Source organism: Cyrtonyx montezumae, unplaced genomic scaffold (genome assembly GCF_038088225.1).
Source record: "Cyrtonyx montezumae isolate F1298 unplaced genomic scaffold, pur_monq_1.0 scaffold_4, whole genome shotgun sequence".
NCBI lineage: Eukaryota > Metazoa > Chordata > Aves > Galliformes > Odontophoridae > Cyrtonyx > Cyrtonyx montezumae.
Window position 1 is genome coordinate 17,841,917 of NW_027072045.1, and position 19,498 is coordinate 17,861,414.

General features: G+C 37.8%; 1 protein-coding gene across 1 annotated transcript in view; it reads right to left on the minus strand.

The window, feature by feature from the left end:
* BLNK (B cell linker) overlaps positions 1-19,498 on the minus strand; it is a 90,338-nt gene that overhangs the window by 45,137 nt on the left and 25,703 nt on the right. The window contains exon 3 of the mRNA XM_065746859.1: positions 15,718-15,764. Coding sequence (XP_065602931.1) covers positions 15,718-15,764 — 47 coding nt within the window. The remainder of the gene's footprint in view (positions 1-15,717; positions 15,765-19,498) is intronic.

The following is a 19,498-nucleotide window of genomic DNA, read 5'->3' on the forward strand; positions in this document are numbered from 1 at the left end:
CTAAGGTGAGCATTGAGTCAGCCACAGGAGCACAGGTGAAGGCAATGTACCTGTGTGACTGGAAGGGGTGGAGTCTGGCTCCACCTCTCCCAGACCCCATTTAAGGGCTGACCACCACTGGGGAAGGATCTCTTGTTGGAGATCCCTCCCCTGTGGAGTTTTCTGTAATCCTCAATCATCTGCAAAAGGTGAGTCTCTCTTTATTTACTGGTTGTCTTTTTACCATATAGTTAAGCCTAGCAAAATATGCTATCTTCCTTGCTATTTTTCTGTGAATGCTATTCTTTTGGGTTATTCACCCTACACTGTGGCGGAGGGGAATTTGTGCAAAGGGATGCCTGTGCTACCATGCTTCTTGGCGTATATGGGGCCAGTGGCAACAGCAGGGTTTCAGCACTGAGCTCTGCTCTTTGCAATGTGACAGAACCTGAAGGAATGGCATGGAGATGTGTTAGGGGAGGTTGAGTCAGGTTGGGAATTATTTTTTTCAACCAAAAGGACTGGAGACTGGAATAGCCTCTACAGGCAATAGTCATGGCCTTGAGCACAAGAAGCATTTGGGCAAAACTCACAGGTATAGTGTTTGAATTTTGGGTAGTCCTGTGCGGAGCCAGGAGCTGAACGTGATGATCCTTTTCGGTCCTTTCTAACTTGGGGTAGTCTATGATTCTATGATTGTTATGATTACCTGCAGCTTGACTTTGCTTCCCTTTGTAGATTTCTGTAGGAGAGGCAAGAGATCAAAAGACTTGTCTGAAGCATTCAAGTTCTTGGGAATTGGTGTTCCTAGGTCAGAACAAGTACCTTTGTGCACTATTAATCATGGAGAAACCATTAGGCAAAAGCCAGATTGTGATTGCTATCACTGACAGGGCTGGTGGCTTTCTTTGTTGAAGGTTTCTTTCTGATTCCTTTGATGGCTATTTTGTCTAATTGCCTCTGGAATTAATGCCAGTCAGTTCAGTTCCCTCCAGTATATGGTTTGTATGATGACTGTTTTTCTCAGAAATTCCTGCTGAAGCTGCTGATATAGCTAATATTTTATATAGTATTTAACAATATATGTGTCTTCCTTTTAAATTCACAGACTTTGATGGTAACTTTTTTTTTAGGGAGACCATTCAAGTAATTCTTTCTGTGGATTACAGATTGACTGTGTTTATCCTAGGGAAACCAGGAGCCTTTTGAGTTCCTGATCTGAGTTGGCAGCTGAAGCCACATCCTGATTGCATAATGGGATGAAGCTCAGTGGTGCAACAGCACCTACCCATAGCTTTGTCTGTGTGATGAGAAATCCTAAAAATGTATCCCCTGTAGCAGTTGTGGCACAAGACAGGTGGGCAATCAGGCTGCCGAGATAGCATGAGAAGTCCAAGTTAGTATATAAATAAGTGCCTTAGCTGTAAACTGCTATTTCTAGTCATCTATAATTTCATGTTCTTAAAAGAACAAGCTGAGTATTGTAAATTGTATCGTGTAGCATAAAAAAATCACAATTGGAAGGTGAATAAAAATAGCTGCAAATAGATTAATTTTAGTCATCAATTTGCAGAAAATATTCATAATGTTTTTTTAATACTTTGAGAAGACAGTGCTGTGTCAAAGAATCTCAATGAACTATGCATGACTATTTCAAGAGGAAAATATTTTTTTACAGATTACATTAATGTTCACAGATACAGTCTAGTGCCTTCAATGTATATTAAATAGCTGAGAAACTTGATTTGAAGTAAGCAATCAGTTTGATCATCAGGTTTCAATTTTATTCATAACATGAACATATAGGACTCAGTTTTTCTGTCATGTTTGAGAACCCATTTTTTAACCCACTCTCAATTCGTAAAAAAAAAAACTTGTCTCCAACATTAATAAAGACTGTGCCAAACAGTATTCTTAGAGATTCTCAGGAGTCAAGATGTCAGATGTTTTTTACTGCAAAGAATTCTTCAGATAGATTACATATGCAGCCTGTCCTTCTTAGTGGTAGTGTGTTTACTCATATTGACTTCCACGCTTATGAGGAATGTGGAGAACCAGAAGGTACTGCACACTTTTGATTGTATGATTCTAGGATTTAACTCTTCAAAGGACAACTTAATGAGTTTTTGCTTGCCTTTTCCTTCAGGAATTCCTGATGAAGGAGCAACAGTGTAAGCTTTCCTGAGCAATATGTAAAATGAAGATGGATAATCCACTTCAAAATCCCTACTTGATGTTGCTGTCTTGATGTCATCTATCTTAGAGGTACTTCCTGTATCTCTCTCAAAGTGGTAATTGTTTCAGAAAGAGCGTGCATTCATATGTGAAGAGCTCTATTTAAAATTTGAATCTATTTGAACTCAGTGCAACAACTGGAGTAGCATTAAAGGTCCAATCACTGAAACAGTGTAATGTGAAAGTAAATGTCAACAGTCAGTGGCAGGAATTTGGCTCAGTCTGAGCTCATGTGAAAGTCAGAAAATAACTACTTTAAGTCTTTTTTTAAAGGCTGTGGAAGTTAGTGAAAATAGTCTGAACTGGAAAATAATCCAAATTCATAAACGGATTCTGAGCTGGGATCTGTAACATTTTTGTGGGCTTGTTTTAAATAATTCTGTACGCATTTGGGCTCTTCTGGTTTCAGAATATCCTTAGGAAGCTGTGCCAGAAACATGCAGTGGGGATGGAGAGGGAAGGGGAAATATGCCTTTAGCACTAGACTGTCATGTGCTGCCTGGGTGGGTTTTGTTTGGTCATCTGGGTCTGAATGCAAATCTGTGATACTTGGTACGATGCCAAAAGACTTCTCAAAACCTATTATCTAAAACGTTGCCACTTTAGACTTAGTTTTGCTTCCCCTTGATTTCTATTTCAGTTGATGCACTGCCTACTTAACTTACCACTTAGTGTCCTATGGCTGGTGTTTGGAAACCATGAGATTATGGAACATGATTTCTCATGACTTTCTATGTATTTATTACTTTCTGATTACTATAATCAGTTGAACACACTGCTGCTTCTTGCTTAAAATAATACATATGTTTTTTTCCAAGCATTGCTCTCAGGCTCTCACAATCTAGACAATTTGAATTTTTTTTCCACTTTCAGACTGTAGATATTCTGTTTGAAAGTAGAGAATGTAGTGTTCTAATGCAGGAAAATATACAAACAGACAATTAGTTGTCATAACAGCTGAGAGGAAGGAACACTTCTGTCCCAATATTTTTTACTAATATTCATTTCTATAATTTTTATTTCTTTGCTGTGGGTCAAATAGCTCAGTGCCACAGTGTTAATTTTGAAAGATTCCTAGCAAAGCCCCAGAATTAAAGCTTGAGTTTATCACTTTAGATACTAACTGCTGATGCCAATACTGAAGTTGCTCTAATAATTACAGTAGTAAAGGATGCTTTTAAAAATGCAACTATAAGTTTAATTGAATGAATTTGGATTTGGGTTTGTCTTTCCTCTCAGTGGAGGAAACAGATGTACTATGGGGTAGGCAAAGTTGTGAAATCAGTAAATTCAGTAGGATTTTCTCATGAAGAGGCTTCTGAGCAAACTTATTTTAGCACCTGTGGAGAACATGTGTTTGTCCCTAGGGACAAACTCACTGTGCATAAAGCTGCACTTCTGCTTTTCTGTTTTACCATCATCTGTTCTGCATGCACAGAAACACAAACCTTGCTCCTTCAGACAGACTGATTATTTCATGTTAAACTGAAAGTGCTGGGGGCAAGATTGCCTTAGAGGCAATGACCTGTGCTGGAGCCATCTGAAAGCTGTGGGGAAGAAAAGTGCCTCTGGAGCAGTGCTGCTGCTTGGTGTGCAAATCTTATCCTCTTCCAACCTTAATAAACAAGTGACTGCAGTGGAGATACTCACAGCTGGCCAGCTTTACCTTGACTCTAAGTGTCACCATGGAAGCTTGCACTAAAGGAGTATCTGAAAATGAGGTTACTTTTGTATAGCGCTGTTGCTGCTCACATATTACAATGCCTTCAGCACCTGGAAAATGCTGAAAAAACAGTATTTTTTTTAAACTATTTCTCTCCTGTGCTGGCCTGTAGTGCATACAGCCAGGAAAAATAGTTGGTGTATCTCTAAATTACTCAGAAAATCTCAGAAACAGAATAACTTTTCCTGCTTTTTTGTTATCCCTTTGGATTTGCAATCTGGAGACAGAATGTGAGATGTTACAGAGGAATGAAAATATGATTGAAGTCTACATCTATAGAGACATACATATGAATTTGATTATTCATTATATTGCTCATAAAAAATTTATTCAAACATTTATAACTTTCCATTATTTGGTGTTCATAGAGTAATATAATGGAATCATTAAGGCTGGAAAATAACTGCTGAGATCATCCAATCCAACTATCAACCCATCTTGTTCTAATAATGAACAAGAAGGTTACTACATTGAGGAGATTACAGTATAAACATTTGGGGGGGATTAAAGAAAGTTGCTAGCTGGGTATTTTAGAAGTAATATATGTAGGTTATAGTTTTGAGGTTTTTCATTTCTGAATGCTAGTGGATTTTGCCAGTGCCTGCAGTGTGGACTTGGGTTACTCTACAATACAGAGCTCTGCCCAGGTGTAGCAAAAAAGCTGAGTCATGACTTGAAGCAGTGATTGAGCACCTGGTGAGAAGGCAGGGCCAACTCAGAGGAGTTCAGGTGCATGCAATGTATCTGAGTGACTGGAAGGAATGGAGCCAGGATCCACCCCTTCCCAGACCTCATTTAAGGGTTGGCAGTGGAAGCAAGGGTATCTTGCTGGAGATTTCTCTCTGCCTGAGGCCTTCCAAAGGTAAATACATTTTCTTCCTGTGTTCCTGACTGCTGTGTTTGTGCTTGTCCTCATTTGCTGTAGCTTGGGACTTTGCTACTCTGCTATTTCTGCTCTATTTTCCATTGCATTGCAGCAGAGTGTAAGAACATCACACAATTGAAATTGTCTTGTTTGCTATTGCTACAGTATTTCAGAGAAAGGAATGTATTTATCAACATATTCATGTTTATAAGTAGGCTCATGAGCAAGAACTAGATTCCCATGTGCTATTTGTAATTATAAGCTATTGACAAGGTATATATTATGTGTCACATGCTAATTTTTTATTATCCAATAGGTTTTCAATGGCATTATAATAGAGTATTCAAGGGGGTAAACATGAGTTTTTAAGGTATGACTTTCTTAAGGCTTTAGCCTAAAAGGAATCATATTCATTACTTCCTCACTGGATGATTTCCCCTTTAATGGAAGAAACTCCTCTAAATTTCTTGAACTTCTAAAAAAAATTATGGGTGGTGTGTGTATATATATAAAGTTAATTATAATATATAAATATAATATATAATTACTATTTTTCCTGGTAGAACTGTTTCTACTAACACTTCCCTGAATCAAAGATCAAAGTGTTGTTTTTTTTTCCAGTGTTTTCCCTTGGGTTGTTACAGTAACCCAGCTAGTGATGTACCAGTTACATGTATGCATGCAGATGAAACCACCCACACTCATTTGCTCCATTATTTTTTTTTATTTCTTAGGTCATTGCTCTTTTCTAATGTCATTGAAGTCATTCGAGTTAGACCTTCTATCTTACTTAGCATTGGTTACTTCCATTTAAAGTTAAGCAATCCTATCCTGGAAAGAGATACTGAGCAAGAATATTAGAATTTTGAGTGTTTTAGAAAAGATTTTAAATCTGCTGAGGTATCTCATGAAGCTTTGCCATAGGGAGCTATTTCAAGATGGATTTGGTACATTTGTTGTGAATGAACAATGCTTCAAGTCTTTACAGCACTTACCAGACACCAATATTCTGTTCTGTACACTCAGCAAGCTATGTCACAGTTATACACATAGAGACTTATCTTTTTTTCAGGTTATATTTAAGCATATCTACCTGTAGGCTGTGTTGGTTTAAAAAAAAGATTTGCTGGGTAAACATCTAGCTATGAATTATTTCTTAAACATTATTTGTCTGTAATTTAAAATGAATATATAAACATTTCAAGCAATGCAAACAATCCTGTTACTTCTGTGATCTTATTCATTAAAGCACAAATAAGGATGTGCCTTGTATTTCCTCATGTTTCTTCAGAATGTTATTGCTTGAAGCCAAAGGAATGAGAAGGTATATACTGCTAAATGTACTTAGTCATATTAGCTAGATCAGGGATTTATAAGAGGATCCAATGACTTTTATGGCACTTATGGTAAAGCAAATTAACTGAAATAGTAACATAAAAATACCTCCCTGTCAATACTGTGCACTTTGTAAAATAATAAAAAGCTGTGAAACTGATCAGTGAGGAACTAAATAGGAGAAATGACAGAACTGTGGTAGCAGGTGCCTGGAGAAGCTAAGTACCAGAACTATGAAGAAGGAACCATCAAGGGAGGCTGCCAAAAATGTACAGTGATATGAGGTGCAGGTGAATGTTATTGCTTCATTATCATTTTAAACAGTAGCCTCAACCAAGACTAAGATAGCTTTGGACAGGCCCTCAGCTCAGGGGATTGTCTCTTCCATTTGCCTTCCAAAAGATAAGTGAAGTAACATGAGAGAGGTGGTCTGAGTAGTCCTAAGCTGTAGCACCTTGCAGAGAAGGTTGTGCTATTGCACAGTGAATAGTTGTATTCTGGCCTTGAAATGCTTTACCTGTTCAAGAAGTCACAGCACGAGTTTTACTCTTAAGTGTGTGTATGCTGTGTGGAGGAGCCAGAGCCAGTAGCAACTGAGCACTCTCTGGAGCAAGGAGTAGCCAAGGCACTTCATGTCATGTGCTATGCCTAGCAATGCTGGATTCCTCCTTTGGCAGCTGAGCTACTGCTTTGATTTGTGCTGGAGCTTCACCCTATGCACTGAGTTTACAGGTTCTCTGAAGCACTGGAAGTTAGAGAATGCTAGCACAGAGGTGGTCTGGAAATCAATCTGAGTTTCCTTTGCATGTGTGAAATAGTACTGCCTGTATATAGGAGGCCACATGGGATTTATCTCCAGAGACCTCCTGTTGCTATGACTCAAGTGATGGAATGCTAATGCTGTTCATCATATGCAGCGATACCTTCATGTCAGTGTCCATATTATTTCTATGGTATTTATTTCTCACATCAGCTTTACTGCTGGGAAGAATTTCTGAGGATGGTGCGAGTAAAGATATATTTTCATGATTTCTAATTTTGTTTGGAGCAAATTGAAATATGTTTTTAGAGAATTTAGTACGCCTGTTGCTGTGCTGCCTGTTGGGTTTCAGGTCTTGCATTTCTATTGTGTAGAGGGCTGTGGTGTGATTCCTATCACTTGCACTTCATCTTTTGCCAGCCCAGCTGTATTGCACTGAGTTTCCTGAGACTGTTCCAAGTGACTGGTTTCTGCAGGTACCAGCTGTCTGGCTTGCAGCTGCAACAGGCTCTCCGTCTGTAACTTCTCCTTGCTGCTCATTTTGTTACTTCTATATTTCTTGACTAGCTCACTCTGTTTAACAGTTTTCATGGCCTGGTATCTTATCTCAAACTTTTAGCTGTCTTTTTTCTCATTTCTGAATTCAAAGCCAGAATGACTGGGTTTAATACATGTCTTCATTGTCTTGGAAGTACTGCTTACACCATCTGCCATGACAGCGCAAGCAGAAAGACTGGAACTGAAGCTCTGCATGCTCACACAGAAGCAAGAGAGTGTATTTTCCCTTGTTTTCATAGAGGCTAGTCTGAAGTAAGAACAAAATGTCTCTTATAGTCAGTGTAGGTATATGTTGATAACACACTGGACTAAAAACTGTATATATATTTTTAAAGGAAGACTCCTGTTTGGAGACTGTGAGCAAAATGACACAGGATATTTGCTGATTTGTGTAGTATTTGAGCTTGGGTACATGTGGAATCCTACTAAAATGAGATTATATATGAACAGTTCTTCACACTTCATTGCTTGAATGAGCCAGGAGTTATTTTCTTCTGAGTTTTGAGTCCCAGGTGCAGCACCTTCTGACTACAAAATATGATTTTTCTAAAGGGGAAGAAAGCAGTGAATTGAAACTACAACAGTCTTAGTTGTTGTAGGTCTGAGTATAGCCTTGTAGTTGAGAAGAGCAAAGCCAATCAAGGCAGGGTGGAGGAAGGAGATTCTGCGGACACAAAATGACACTGAAGAACTGGTTTGTGAGTCAGGCAATAACTTCCACTGCTGGTTCTGCTTCTGCCTGTGTGTACAAACATGGGAAACTCACCCTCTGCCTTCAAAGGGTGACCTCTCACTGGTTTCTTGGTTTTGTTTTTTCTTTCTTGCTTTTAATTTTTTTATATTCAACTTTAATTTTTTGTAACCAACTCTGTTTCTTGTTGAGTAGTAAGTCTCTACTTTCACCACAGCTTGGTGAGAATGAACTGGCTGTTACTGGGCTGGGCTCTTCCTTCAGCTGGACCACTTTTTGCTTTTTTCCTGATAGGGTGATCAACTCCTGTCTGTTAACCCTCTTTCAAGGGACATCTAGTATTAATTAGCACTAATGTGTCACACCTTTATCTGAAAGTCTGCAATTTGGCTTGCTTAGCATCCCTAAAAATGACTGCTTCCAATACTAAAGAAACAGTGCTATCATGTTACTGTAACTCCACCAGAAACAAAATGATATAGATGGCTGGACATCATGGTAGGGTACTGGGGAAGGAGATTTGCTAAGGGTATACTGATTTTATTTTTAATTCAGAAGTTGTCTTGAACAGGCTCTAGTAAAGAGAGTAGTGGACAATGTTGAGAGGAAAATGAGGAGGAGAATCTGGAGACCATTCTGGGCTTATGCTGGTTTATATATTATCTGTATAGTGTCAGCTGAGACTGCAACCTCTGCACCTCTTCCTGGATTTTTTTGACAATGGAAGAAAAGGGTGTGCTATGGGAGACAGTCACACAACTTCAGGCAGATTTCCATGACAGGCATTGGGGTATCAGAAGAAAAAACATTGAATTTCCTCTGACATATTCATATCCTATTAGATCTTTGAACTCCAAATACCAACTGATATCAATTAGACTAGTTTATTATTTGATTGGAAACGTGGTTATTTTCACTGAGAATTGTTTTCTCATCCTTCTATTTCACTGAACTTTTTGGATGCATTTCTCATTACAGAGGAAGAAAACTCCAATACTGACTTTAAATCAGTACATATTTTCTACTCTGTGGTAAAACAGATCTGTAACCCTGAGATGAATTTTTGTCTAATGGCAGTGTAAACATATGATGAAAGGCTTTCCTTATGTTTTGTTCTTTCTACATTGTCCAGGGGTAAGAATATGATCCTCAGCATCAGAGAAACTAAAATGTTCCTGGGTTATTTCCACTTTAACCACAGCTGTGACACTGTACCATGGCAATTGCTTCCATTGCTATTTGGAAAACTGTATGACTCCAGCAAATATCTGGATATTGGAATTCAAACAATATGATCTTCTATATTTGCTACTTCTGAGAACATTATTGCTACTATTTGTACCTGTTTTTGAAAGATCAAATTGCTGTTTCATTTGCAGGCTATGTGAATCACATGTTCTAGTATACAGGTGTCACTTTTCTCTCTATAAGCTCTGCCAAATGTCGTTTCAAGCTGCATTTTTATTTTTGGTAACAAATAAGTTTGTGTAGATGATTACTTCCCATGAGCTTTATTTAGTATTGTAATATAACTACAGTTGATAAAATCCTTATAAGAAAGGATGCTCTAGTAGAGGCTTTTAGACAATGTTTGCTTAAATGAAGAATATTTTAAAATTCAAAGGGATGCTGCAGGACAGGTGAGGCTGCTGCCTAAATACTATTGCTCTGAGTGTTCTGACTGTAAACTATGGGTAATGCTGGACTGGCAGGAGGTGAGTTGGTCATATACAATTATAGTTTCCCAGGACTGGAATGTGTCTTTTCTGCCTGAGTTCTGATTATCTACTCTTACTGATGTTAACTAGGAACCCGTGATGGGGAAGACTATGATCTCAAGTTCAAAACCATGCTGCCTGTGTTGGTGCTACAAGGTTTTTATTACTGTGATCTTGATCTTTTGATTCTTCTACTGTTAAATTCTGGCAAAACACATCAAGAATCATGTAAGGGTTTTGTCTGTCTTTGGATTTAGACAGTGTGCTGAACAGTCTTGTTACAACAAGAAAAGTAATCTTAGCAGACCTGGGAACAAAATGTGTCCCTGAGCTGTGAGGGCATCTTTCTTCTCAGGCAACTGTATCAGAAGTCTCATGGCAGGATGGAAGAGGAACTGCTGTAATACAAGTGTCTGTTGCCCCCTTTCTGCTACAGGAGGAGTGGGATACTCTGTCTCAAGTATTTTATGCCTGAATAGATCTTTCACAGGCATTCAGCATTTCTATTTTCTGTAAATAATAGACAAAAATGTGGTTTAAAATCAAATTCACATACACATGTGCATGTATATATATACACATTTCTTTTTCACCCTTTAGAGTATAGATGGCTACAGCAAGTGTGACACTAGAATGATTAGATACTGAGAATCACTTTTGGTCTCTTTTAGATACCATTTTTGTGAAGAGGTCACTTTATGAAGATATTTTCTAACTTTGCAGTCCTGGGCTTTTCCAGTTTGAGAATAATTGGAGACTTTTAAAGTGGCATTTAAGCTATGCCAACAGCTACTGAAAGCAAGGAGCTAAACCTGTGTGTTTAGACATAAAACATTCAGCCTGAGTCAGCACTGGTATTGAAAGGCAACAGAGCAATTAAAAATTCATTATGGTATATCCCAAAGAGAGGGGCAAGCTTTTCCTTCTTGTTAAATGTTGGGACAGAAGTAATCTACCACTAGTGGTTTTTCAGCTTGGTGTTCTCTCTGGGGTGGGGGAAGTCTGAATGTGAAAGATAAGATTTTTTTGTACTACAGGATCTCACTTAAAGAGACAGTAACAGCTTTTTATCTGCCTTATTTGCTAAGGAAACAGCCCAATTCTCATACAAATCTCATTGGCTTTATTTATACTAGTCCCTCTGTATGATATTCTTTGGTTAGTGAAAATTAATTCATAGCAATTAAAGCAAAAATAAATATTTCAAATTGAAATATTGCACACTTTATTGTTAAATTTAATAAGAATATATTTAATGCCAATACTGTCCCCCCCAAAAAAAAAAAAACCAAGAAAATTCTGTATCCTTCTAATTTCACCTTTCACTGTCTGGAGCCTATTATTTTATATCCTGACTTTTTTATTCTCAAGCTTAACTATTGCCTTAAAGTTTATGCCTTCTATTTTCTTGTACTTTTGAAGACAAGTAAAAATGTAACAGAAGAAAATGCATTATGCATGCAAACATTTGAAAGCAATGATTCTAGAGAAGCATGGAGAAGTTGAAAATGCACTCAGGCAACTGGCTAGGTAGTGGAACAAAGGTGAAGCTCTGTCACGTGCAGGCTTGAAGCGATGCTGCCAGTGGAGCCCCTTTTGACTTTTGTCACCTCTCTGGGCTGCCAGCCTGCAGTGGCCTTAATGCTACAGAGATCTGTTGGCAGCTGCAGCTGTGGGAATACTGGCTGATGTCATCTCACCACATGAACTGATGTCCTCAATACATGCATCTTTTGTGGCTCTATGGCAACACTGCTTGAAAGTCGGGCTTTTAGAAAACAATTAAAGGCTTTCACCTGCAGTGCAGCCTTACAGTTTTTCCCTATTATTTTAAGTCAGATCATCACAACAGTGGATGCTTCTCCTTTATAACCCTGCTGTGAGATAGGGAAATGCTGTTGTTTCCATGCTTCAGGGAAGGAGGAAGCAAGAAATGCTACAGCAATACAGCAATTCACCTGGTTTTGCTTAGGAAGCCTGCAGCAAAGCAAGCTCTCATAGCCACATTTATCAATTTTGGGTTTATTCATTCTTGTCAGTCTCCCTTTCTCCTAGAGATTTTTGCCATACAAGCTCTCCTGAGTTAGCTCCAAAGTATATCCAGGATTTTTTACCTAATGCATTGGTGTGGAGCATGGATAGAATAACTTGTTCCTGGAGCTAAATATTGACAGCTGTATAAAAAAAAAGAAAAACTGGAAATTGAGTTTTTGGAATTTGGTTGTCTGCCTTCCTTCATGAAGAAATAAAAGGCAGCAGGGGGAGACAAGATAATGTAGAATGTATCTTGTTCTTGTGGTTTGAATTATGCAAGTGCATCCAGTTCAACTGGAATGCCTCAACATTATGAAGGTACTTTTGATTTTTAATGTCTCTTATAATTCAGAATTTATTTCTATTTGTTAGAAAAAGATTTCCTTGGCTTGGAAGCCAAGAATGAAAAATTTAAGTGTGGAGTTCATTTAAAAAATTAAAACCAAATGATATTAGGTCTTAAAAAGTAATCAATCAGTCTTAACTACGTAACTCTTACTTGATTTACGAATAGCTATTTTTTTCTTCATATACTATAATTTCCTGATAAAAATAAACAAGTAACTTTTTTTCTCATCCAGGGGAAAATTGGTAGATGTTTATTTGAAGAAAAGGAATTCAAATGCTGCCCACACAATAATTAAGCAAAGCTTATAATTTTGTGCTACTTGTCACAGTTTACCCGAGATCTTTCAGATTTGCATGTTGATATATGCAAATGATAAATGGAAGTCTTGATATCATGCAACAGGTAGGCTGGTTAAGATTTCTCATTTGCCTTGCAATCTGACACAGCCAGAACAGGCTTCTGAGTTTGCACTTGTGACAGAGCTGATCTTGTGATGAAAGAATTAATTTTGACTTTGGAAAACTGTTTTGAGAGCTCATTGGCTGAGAACAAAATTGATTTTGAGCTTGTTTTGGGATGTATGTCTCATCACATTAGCTGTAAAGGAGGTCTTTTATTGTCCTGGTAAGGTGAAACTTAAGTAATCCGAGGGCATTGAGAAATAACTTATGCAGAAATATCAGATATACTTGGATTATATACAGTGAGGTGATTAAACTGTAATTATGTTGCTTTCTCAATGCATACTTCCAGATTATGGATGCATTTCACTAAGTTAGATCTTTTGTGTCAGTTTTGCTATACACAGTTATAAACCCCAGCCTTATCTGTGCTGCTTATTAAACTGTTAAGATAGCAAGACAGCACGTCTGGAAAGTACTGAAGTTCCAGTATTCTAAGGTGGTACGAAGCTGATTTTGATATCTACTTCTTCTTAAGGAGTGTTCCTGAAAATAGTAATGTTCTAGAGACCATTGTTCCTGGAATGAATTTTAATACTGAATAAATCTGCCTGTGACCATAGTAAGTGCGAATGTTGACTTAAAATCCAATGGAAATAACTTTAAAGTGGAGTTGTACTGCTGACCTAGAGAGAGTACTGTGATAGTGCTTTGAGTGACCCCAGGCTTTCAGTGTGAGGGCATTTTAGTCTGTGTACAGAGCAAAAAACTAGCTAGATGAGGGAGGAAGGATTGTAAGCAAGACTCAAGATTTCAACATAAATTCAGGGCTGTCGAAAACATGAACATGTGAAAGCAGTTTGCTGTGCAACTTTAGCAGTCAGATCTAGAACATATTTAGACTAGTCTCTCATTGCTCTATTTCATTCTAAAGCAGAATTTTGTGAAGTGCGAAAGGAAATCTGTTATTGCTTTTCACTAGTAGGACACTAGTGGAGGCTCGTCTTTGATAATTTCACTGCTGTTTTGAGCAGCTGCTCAGAAGCTGTCTGTGGCTTTTAGTGAAGAGAATCAGTTTGTTATGCTCTCGTTTAGCTGTCAAAGCTGAGGCTAACAGGATGTAATTAAAGGCTTTATGAAAAGTCTGGTGTGCAACAGTTTATTCGTAGTAATCCTGTTTTGATACTCTGAAATACACTCTTCTCAGAGAAAACTTTTGAGAAAATATTCCTGTTTATCTGTCTGTCATGTTTTGATCACTTGTGAGGAATCTGATATGTGAACAGGCCTGTGGATCTATGTAGGTCTTAAGCTAAAACATGCAAAGTGCTTGCTTGCTGAAAACTGGCAATTTTAGCAATAGCAAGTTGTAAGATGTTTTACACTAAAAACAGTTGCTATTATAATTGGTGCTGGGGACTTGAGACCCACATTGAACATTTTGGTTTATTACATTGGACTGATCTGTGCTAGCCTTTTGTTTTTCTACTTGATAGAAGAATTCCTATTACAAAACATCTTTGTGAATCCTGTTTACAATTTTGAAATTCAAAGCTTGAATGTGAAAATTAGTACAAGCACAGGTCTTAGTCTCAATTCAATAGATTTCTGCGGGATCCAATATTGTAGTAGTCATGTATCTCACAGAAACAGAGGTCACATCCTTGGTTAACTTTATATTCATCTTCTCTACATTTCCTGTCAAAATGATGTCCCATTAGACTTAATTACCTCACCAGAAGCTCCTCTGACAGTTTCTTTATTCATCTAGTTAATAATTAAAACAAACCCCGAAGAATATTAACATATGCTCTCATCAAATTCTTATCAATAGGAATATGATTTAAATGGGTAAAAAAGCCTCCAAGTTCATCCCATTTCTTACTAATAGAGTGGGGCTTGGAGGGAAAAAAACCAAAACTTATTTTGTAAATAGACTTAGCATTTTCCCAGCAAGGAAGAAGTTGCTAATGTAGAGTAATGACCTTTGCTAGGTGAAAGAGAGCACTTTACTCCACATTAGACTGAACTCTTCCTGATTTCACTGGCTCATTCAGTAAACGCCCTGGTATTATTTTCTGTGCAGTAATATGAGAGAAATAATATACTTGTACCTTAAGGATATCCTTCCAAATGAACCTGATTTGTCAAATGCTACTAGAATGATTTTTCATCTGTGTTAGCTTACTCAGTATTTTATTAAAATGACAGGTAAAATTAGAAGCATGCAACTTTGCTTGCAATTATAGCAGTCGATGGAACATATCACCCACATATATAAAGATCTTTACTCATTGATTGCATCAATTGAGTAAGCAATAGCTTTTTCTTACTGGATTCTGCATCCAGTATTATTGGGTTACTCAAACTTTTAAAATATTACTGCAATTTTAAGGCAGCTGATATTAGGAAAGCAATCTTGAATTGACAGCAGAGACTGCAATGCTTTTGGGTTAGACCCTGATTTTTCTCAGCTTTAACCTTGGAGCACAGAGGTGTTTGGGTAAGCAGTTACTATTTTGCTTCTGTTTTGTGATATGTGGCAATATACAATGCCCCCCTGTGATACCCCAGTCTTTTCGCTGGGTGGATTTTTACCTCTTGAAAGCCTCAGTCTTCAAAGATTTCAGTATAACATTTACATTTAGCCTTTCAAGTACTCTGAGTTGACGGTCTGATCGCTTAAATTGGTATCTAAGCAACAGATGAACCACTTCTGAAAAATTTACCCCCCACACAGTGTACAAGGGAAGAGCTTACATATTCCAGGAAAGGTTGAGCTTGTACTTTTTCCTAACCTTAAGGTTATCTTGGACTGTTTTGAGGATGGCTATCATGCTGCAGCTGGTGCAGAGAAGTCTTTTTTTTTGTCAGCTGATCTGAGCCAAAGTTCTTGTAAACCTTCCAGGGACTTTATTCCAAGCAGTCCCACTCCAATCAATCAATTTCTCTTCACATGAAGAGAAAGTTTAAATTCTCATTTTCCCCTATTTATTAGCAGAGAAACTGTTGAAGGGCAACAGAGCGTTTGTTACTTCATGGTGAAGCAGAAAAGGATGGGAAACTTACGGCTGATGCATTATTTTGAATCGGCTCAGCTCATAATCTGATAAATTCTGAAAAGAGAGAAAACAATGTTTGCATTTTAAGTTAAGTTGAACTTCATTGAGATTGCTCCATTAAGTGAACTACACAACATTCTAAAAAGAGAACTGAGCGAAGACCTGAAAGAAACAGTTTTCTGTTCTGTAGCTATGTGTTTGTCTCATCTTGGTTAATGCTTAATCGTTTATTACTTACCTGTTCTAACATTTCTGGAAAGCAGGTAGGGCACAGTGTATTGTTAAACTGGAATTTAACCGGGCATGTGGCAGACCAAATAATGCTGGTTAATGAATCATGCTGAAGGTGATAAGCAGGCCACTGTGGACTCCTTCCAACTCCACTGTAGAGTTTCTTTGGGGGCTGTTACTGAAATCAGCAGATCAGTGTATCAGTGCTTGAGTGGAAGTTAGCTTTGGCAGTGCTTGGGAAGCTACAAAGTCACCATTTTCTCTGTTCTGCAGGACTCCTCAACCAATAAAAACAAACCAAAATGGGATGAAAAATGAGAGCAGTTTTAGTGTGTCACCTTGGCACATGAAGTGCTGAGTCAATACCCATTCTAATGCTGAGCAGGCTCTTCTGCTGGAAGCAGTTTAGCTAGAGAATTTCAGTCATTTGTGCTGCTCCAAACACCCCGTATTCACTTATAAGAGTACCAGCACTGCTTTAAGGTGAAGGATGTACTTCTGGCCAGTGCACACCTTGTGGCCAAACTTCTTATGTCAGACCTTTAAACTAGACTAAGTTAAAGCTATTTTTGCTGCTGATTCTCTATGGGTTTTATCAGAATTGCACTTAGACCAAACTTGTGATTGCATGGTTTCAGTCTAGAAACCATGTGCTAGTACTAAAATGCTCCCTTTTTCAGCATAGATTTCAGTGGAAAATATGACTATTTAGTAGTTGGACTTCTGAATCTTTTTGTGTCAGCAAGAGGAAATGGGGATTCCAGGAAACAAAATAAAATGTAATTTCCTAGGCACAGCTGGAGAGGATGGGAAGTCCTGAGAACTGTTTCCAGCAACTCCAGTGATCCTGAATTCATGGTACTCTGTCTTTTTCCTGAATTATTGGTCCTGTTCTGAACTCTTCTGCTAGTTCTCTCACCATCTCATCCGTGTGATAGATGAGATAGCACTGGGCATACAAAGTGATAAACTAACAACAGCAGGATAAGACAAGGAGATCAAGTGGCGAACAGGCAGGATTTCAATAAAAATGCATTTCCTCAGCCTGTGTTTAAATACAAGAAACTCTTGAATGGAAGAAAGTTTGTTGATATATTTGTTGTGAAAATACACCATTTCAGACTCCAGAGAACCTCCTGCTTTTAATACTTAGTCTGTAATTATAACATGACAAAAAGCAGCTGCATATCTACATGAAGAATATATGATAATTAGCAGATGATCTACCAGGTCTATAAATCACCAAATTCCTGTGGAAATTTCAGGCTATATTGAGCTGACTAATTGCCATACAAGCCCATCTGGGCTCATTCAGACTTCATCAGCTGATAGTGAGTCACCAAATTACCTCCTCAGATCAATGACCAGCAATAGTAAGGCCATTTCTACTCTTTCTTATTTCATCTTGTAAATAAAAAAGAATAGTTTCTTCATCTTATGGTAAGGACTGAATTCTTCATCTGTTTATTTGTGAAAATGAATATTTAAACCTTTACTACTCAGTGATCACAGCTCTGTTGGTTGCATAACCCTTGCTGTTCTTCCAAGCTGCCGTTCTCTAAAATCCAGAGAATTTTTAGGTAGTGTTCTGCTGAGGGTATTGCTTCCTGCCTAGGGACAGGTTATCTTTGTGATCAGATGAAGTGCATTTAAATATAAGTTGAGCATAGCAGATGATGAAACTGTAGAAAATGTTTACCAGATAAGAAAGTTCAGATCTACAGAAAGCTTTAGCTTGGTTCTTTCTTCCACTCCCTCCCTAAAGGCGTGCTATACTAAGAGGATTAAACTACTAATGCCTCTCAACTCTGAGGAAATTGGCATCTATGAGTCTAGCTGAAAACTGCTCTTTCTTATTTAGTATGCTCATCTATTTATTTATTTATTCCTAGAATTTTTTTTCCCCAACAAAGTTCTGATCTTAGGGAAGAGTACAATAGTATCTTGCATAATCAACATTCATGAAACTGTATGGTAGCTTATGGGAGATGATTAATACTTCCAGGTTTTAATTGTTTGTTGCTCCTGTTCTTGTAGTTGTCTATAATATACATTGCCAATGATTCATATTAATATGGATGAAATACAGTGCAAATGGATATATATGATACAGAAGAGGCTGAACTAGTTTCTTTTCTGGAGGGATTTGTGTTGTGGTACATACCCTCCACTTTGTCTCTTTAATTCCTCATTGTGTTTTCCTTTTAAATTCATGTTAGAGTGCAATTTAGAAAGCATAGAAAAGCTATGTTCTTTTCAAATGAACTGCTGATTTCCCATTTTCCGTGGACTCTCTCATTCATCTGACATCAACTTTCATAGTAGGTCACTTATCCCAGTAGTGAAGAGTAACCAAAACTCTGATTGCGAATCACACCAACCAGTTTTGTTCGCTAGATAATATCGTGGAAGAGGAGAGATGCTTCCGTAGTGCAAACGTTTCAGGTGTGTCTCAATCCTTTACTTGCAGAAGCATGTCTTGGATGTGAGCCTGTGCTTCTTGCAGTTGCTTGCCAACATGGGTGCTGAGGAAGCAGGAGCTTCGCATCAAATCATAGAACTAAAAAATCATAGAACTAAAATTTCTGCGTGGTTCAGAGCTGAGGAGCTGTAAGTAGGTTCAGTGCATTTTTTGTTTGGAAAATTATAAGTAGACTACTACGTAATAAAACTCAACAAGGTTTGGGAGTTTTATCTACCCAAGGAGCACGTGTTCCTTCTAGTAGTTGAAGATAGAAAAACCTTCTGTTCCGTGAGGATGGATTCTGTTAGGAGTAAACGTGACTGTTGTGTCATGGGGCCTGATGTAGACTTGACTATTACCTGTAAATATATATATTTCCTCTTTCTTACTTCCCAGACCCTCCTTGTAGATATGCCCCTGTTTAAGATGGATGTGTCTGCATTTGCAAATAATGCCTTGAACAATCCAGGAGAGCCTCATAAGATCAGCAGGACTCTAAAAATATAATTTCTTGTATGAATTAGAATGAGGAGATTCCCCTTGACTTTATGACACAAACAGAAAAATCCCTATCCATGTGGCTTGATAAGCTGTCAATATCTGGACAATAAAGCTTCAAGTAAGATGCTAGATTTGTTACAATAGGGCTGAGTTACGTTCTGTAATATTGCTAGTTCTGGGCATTGATCCTTCTGGATAACCTTGTTATAAAATGAGGTTGTTTCATTGTGTGTGTATGTCTGCATTTGAGTATGATATACTATAATAAATGTGAATTCCTTTTAATTTACTTTGGGATGGGAAGAGTACAGGCTTGGATTCATTTGCTGTAAAGCAATTTCATGTTGTTCCAGTAAACTAAAAGCGAAATATTTTATAAAGGCTCTGCATTCAGTGTGAAGAATTTCTTTATGCCAAGACTTGTTTATAGTATCGTTTGCTATGATGAAGACCTGTCAGAAGCCAGGATTAGGAGGAATCTGTTCATTGAACAGCTACAGTTTTTCAATTGAGAGGCAAATTTGGAATATAAGTTTAAGCAATTCACATTCATGCAGCCAACAAAAGTAAAAATCTGAACAGCCTTAGGACT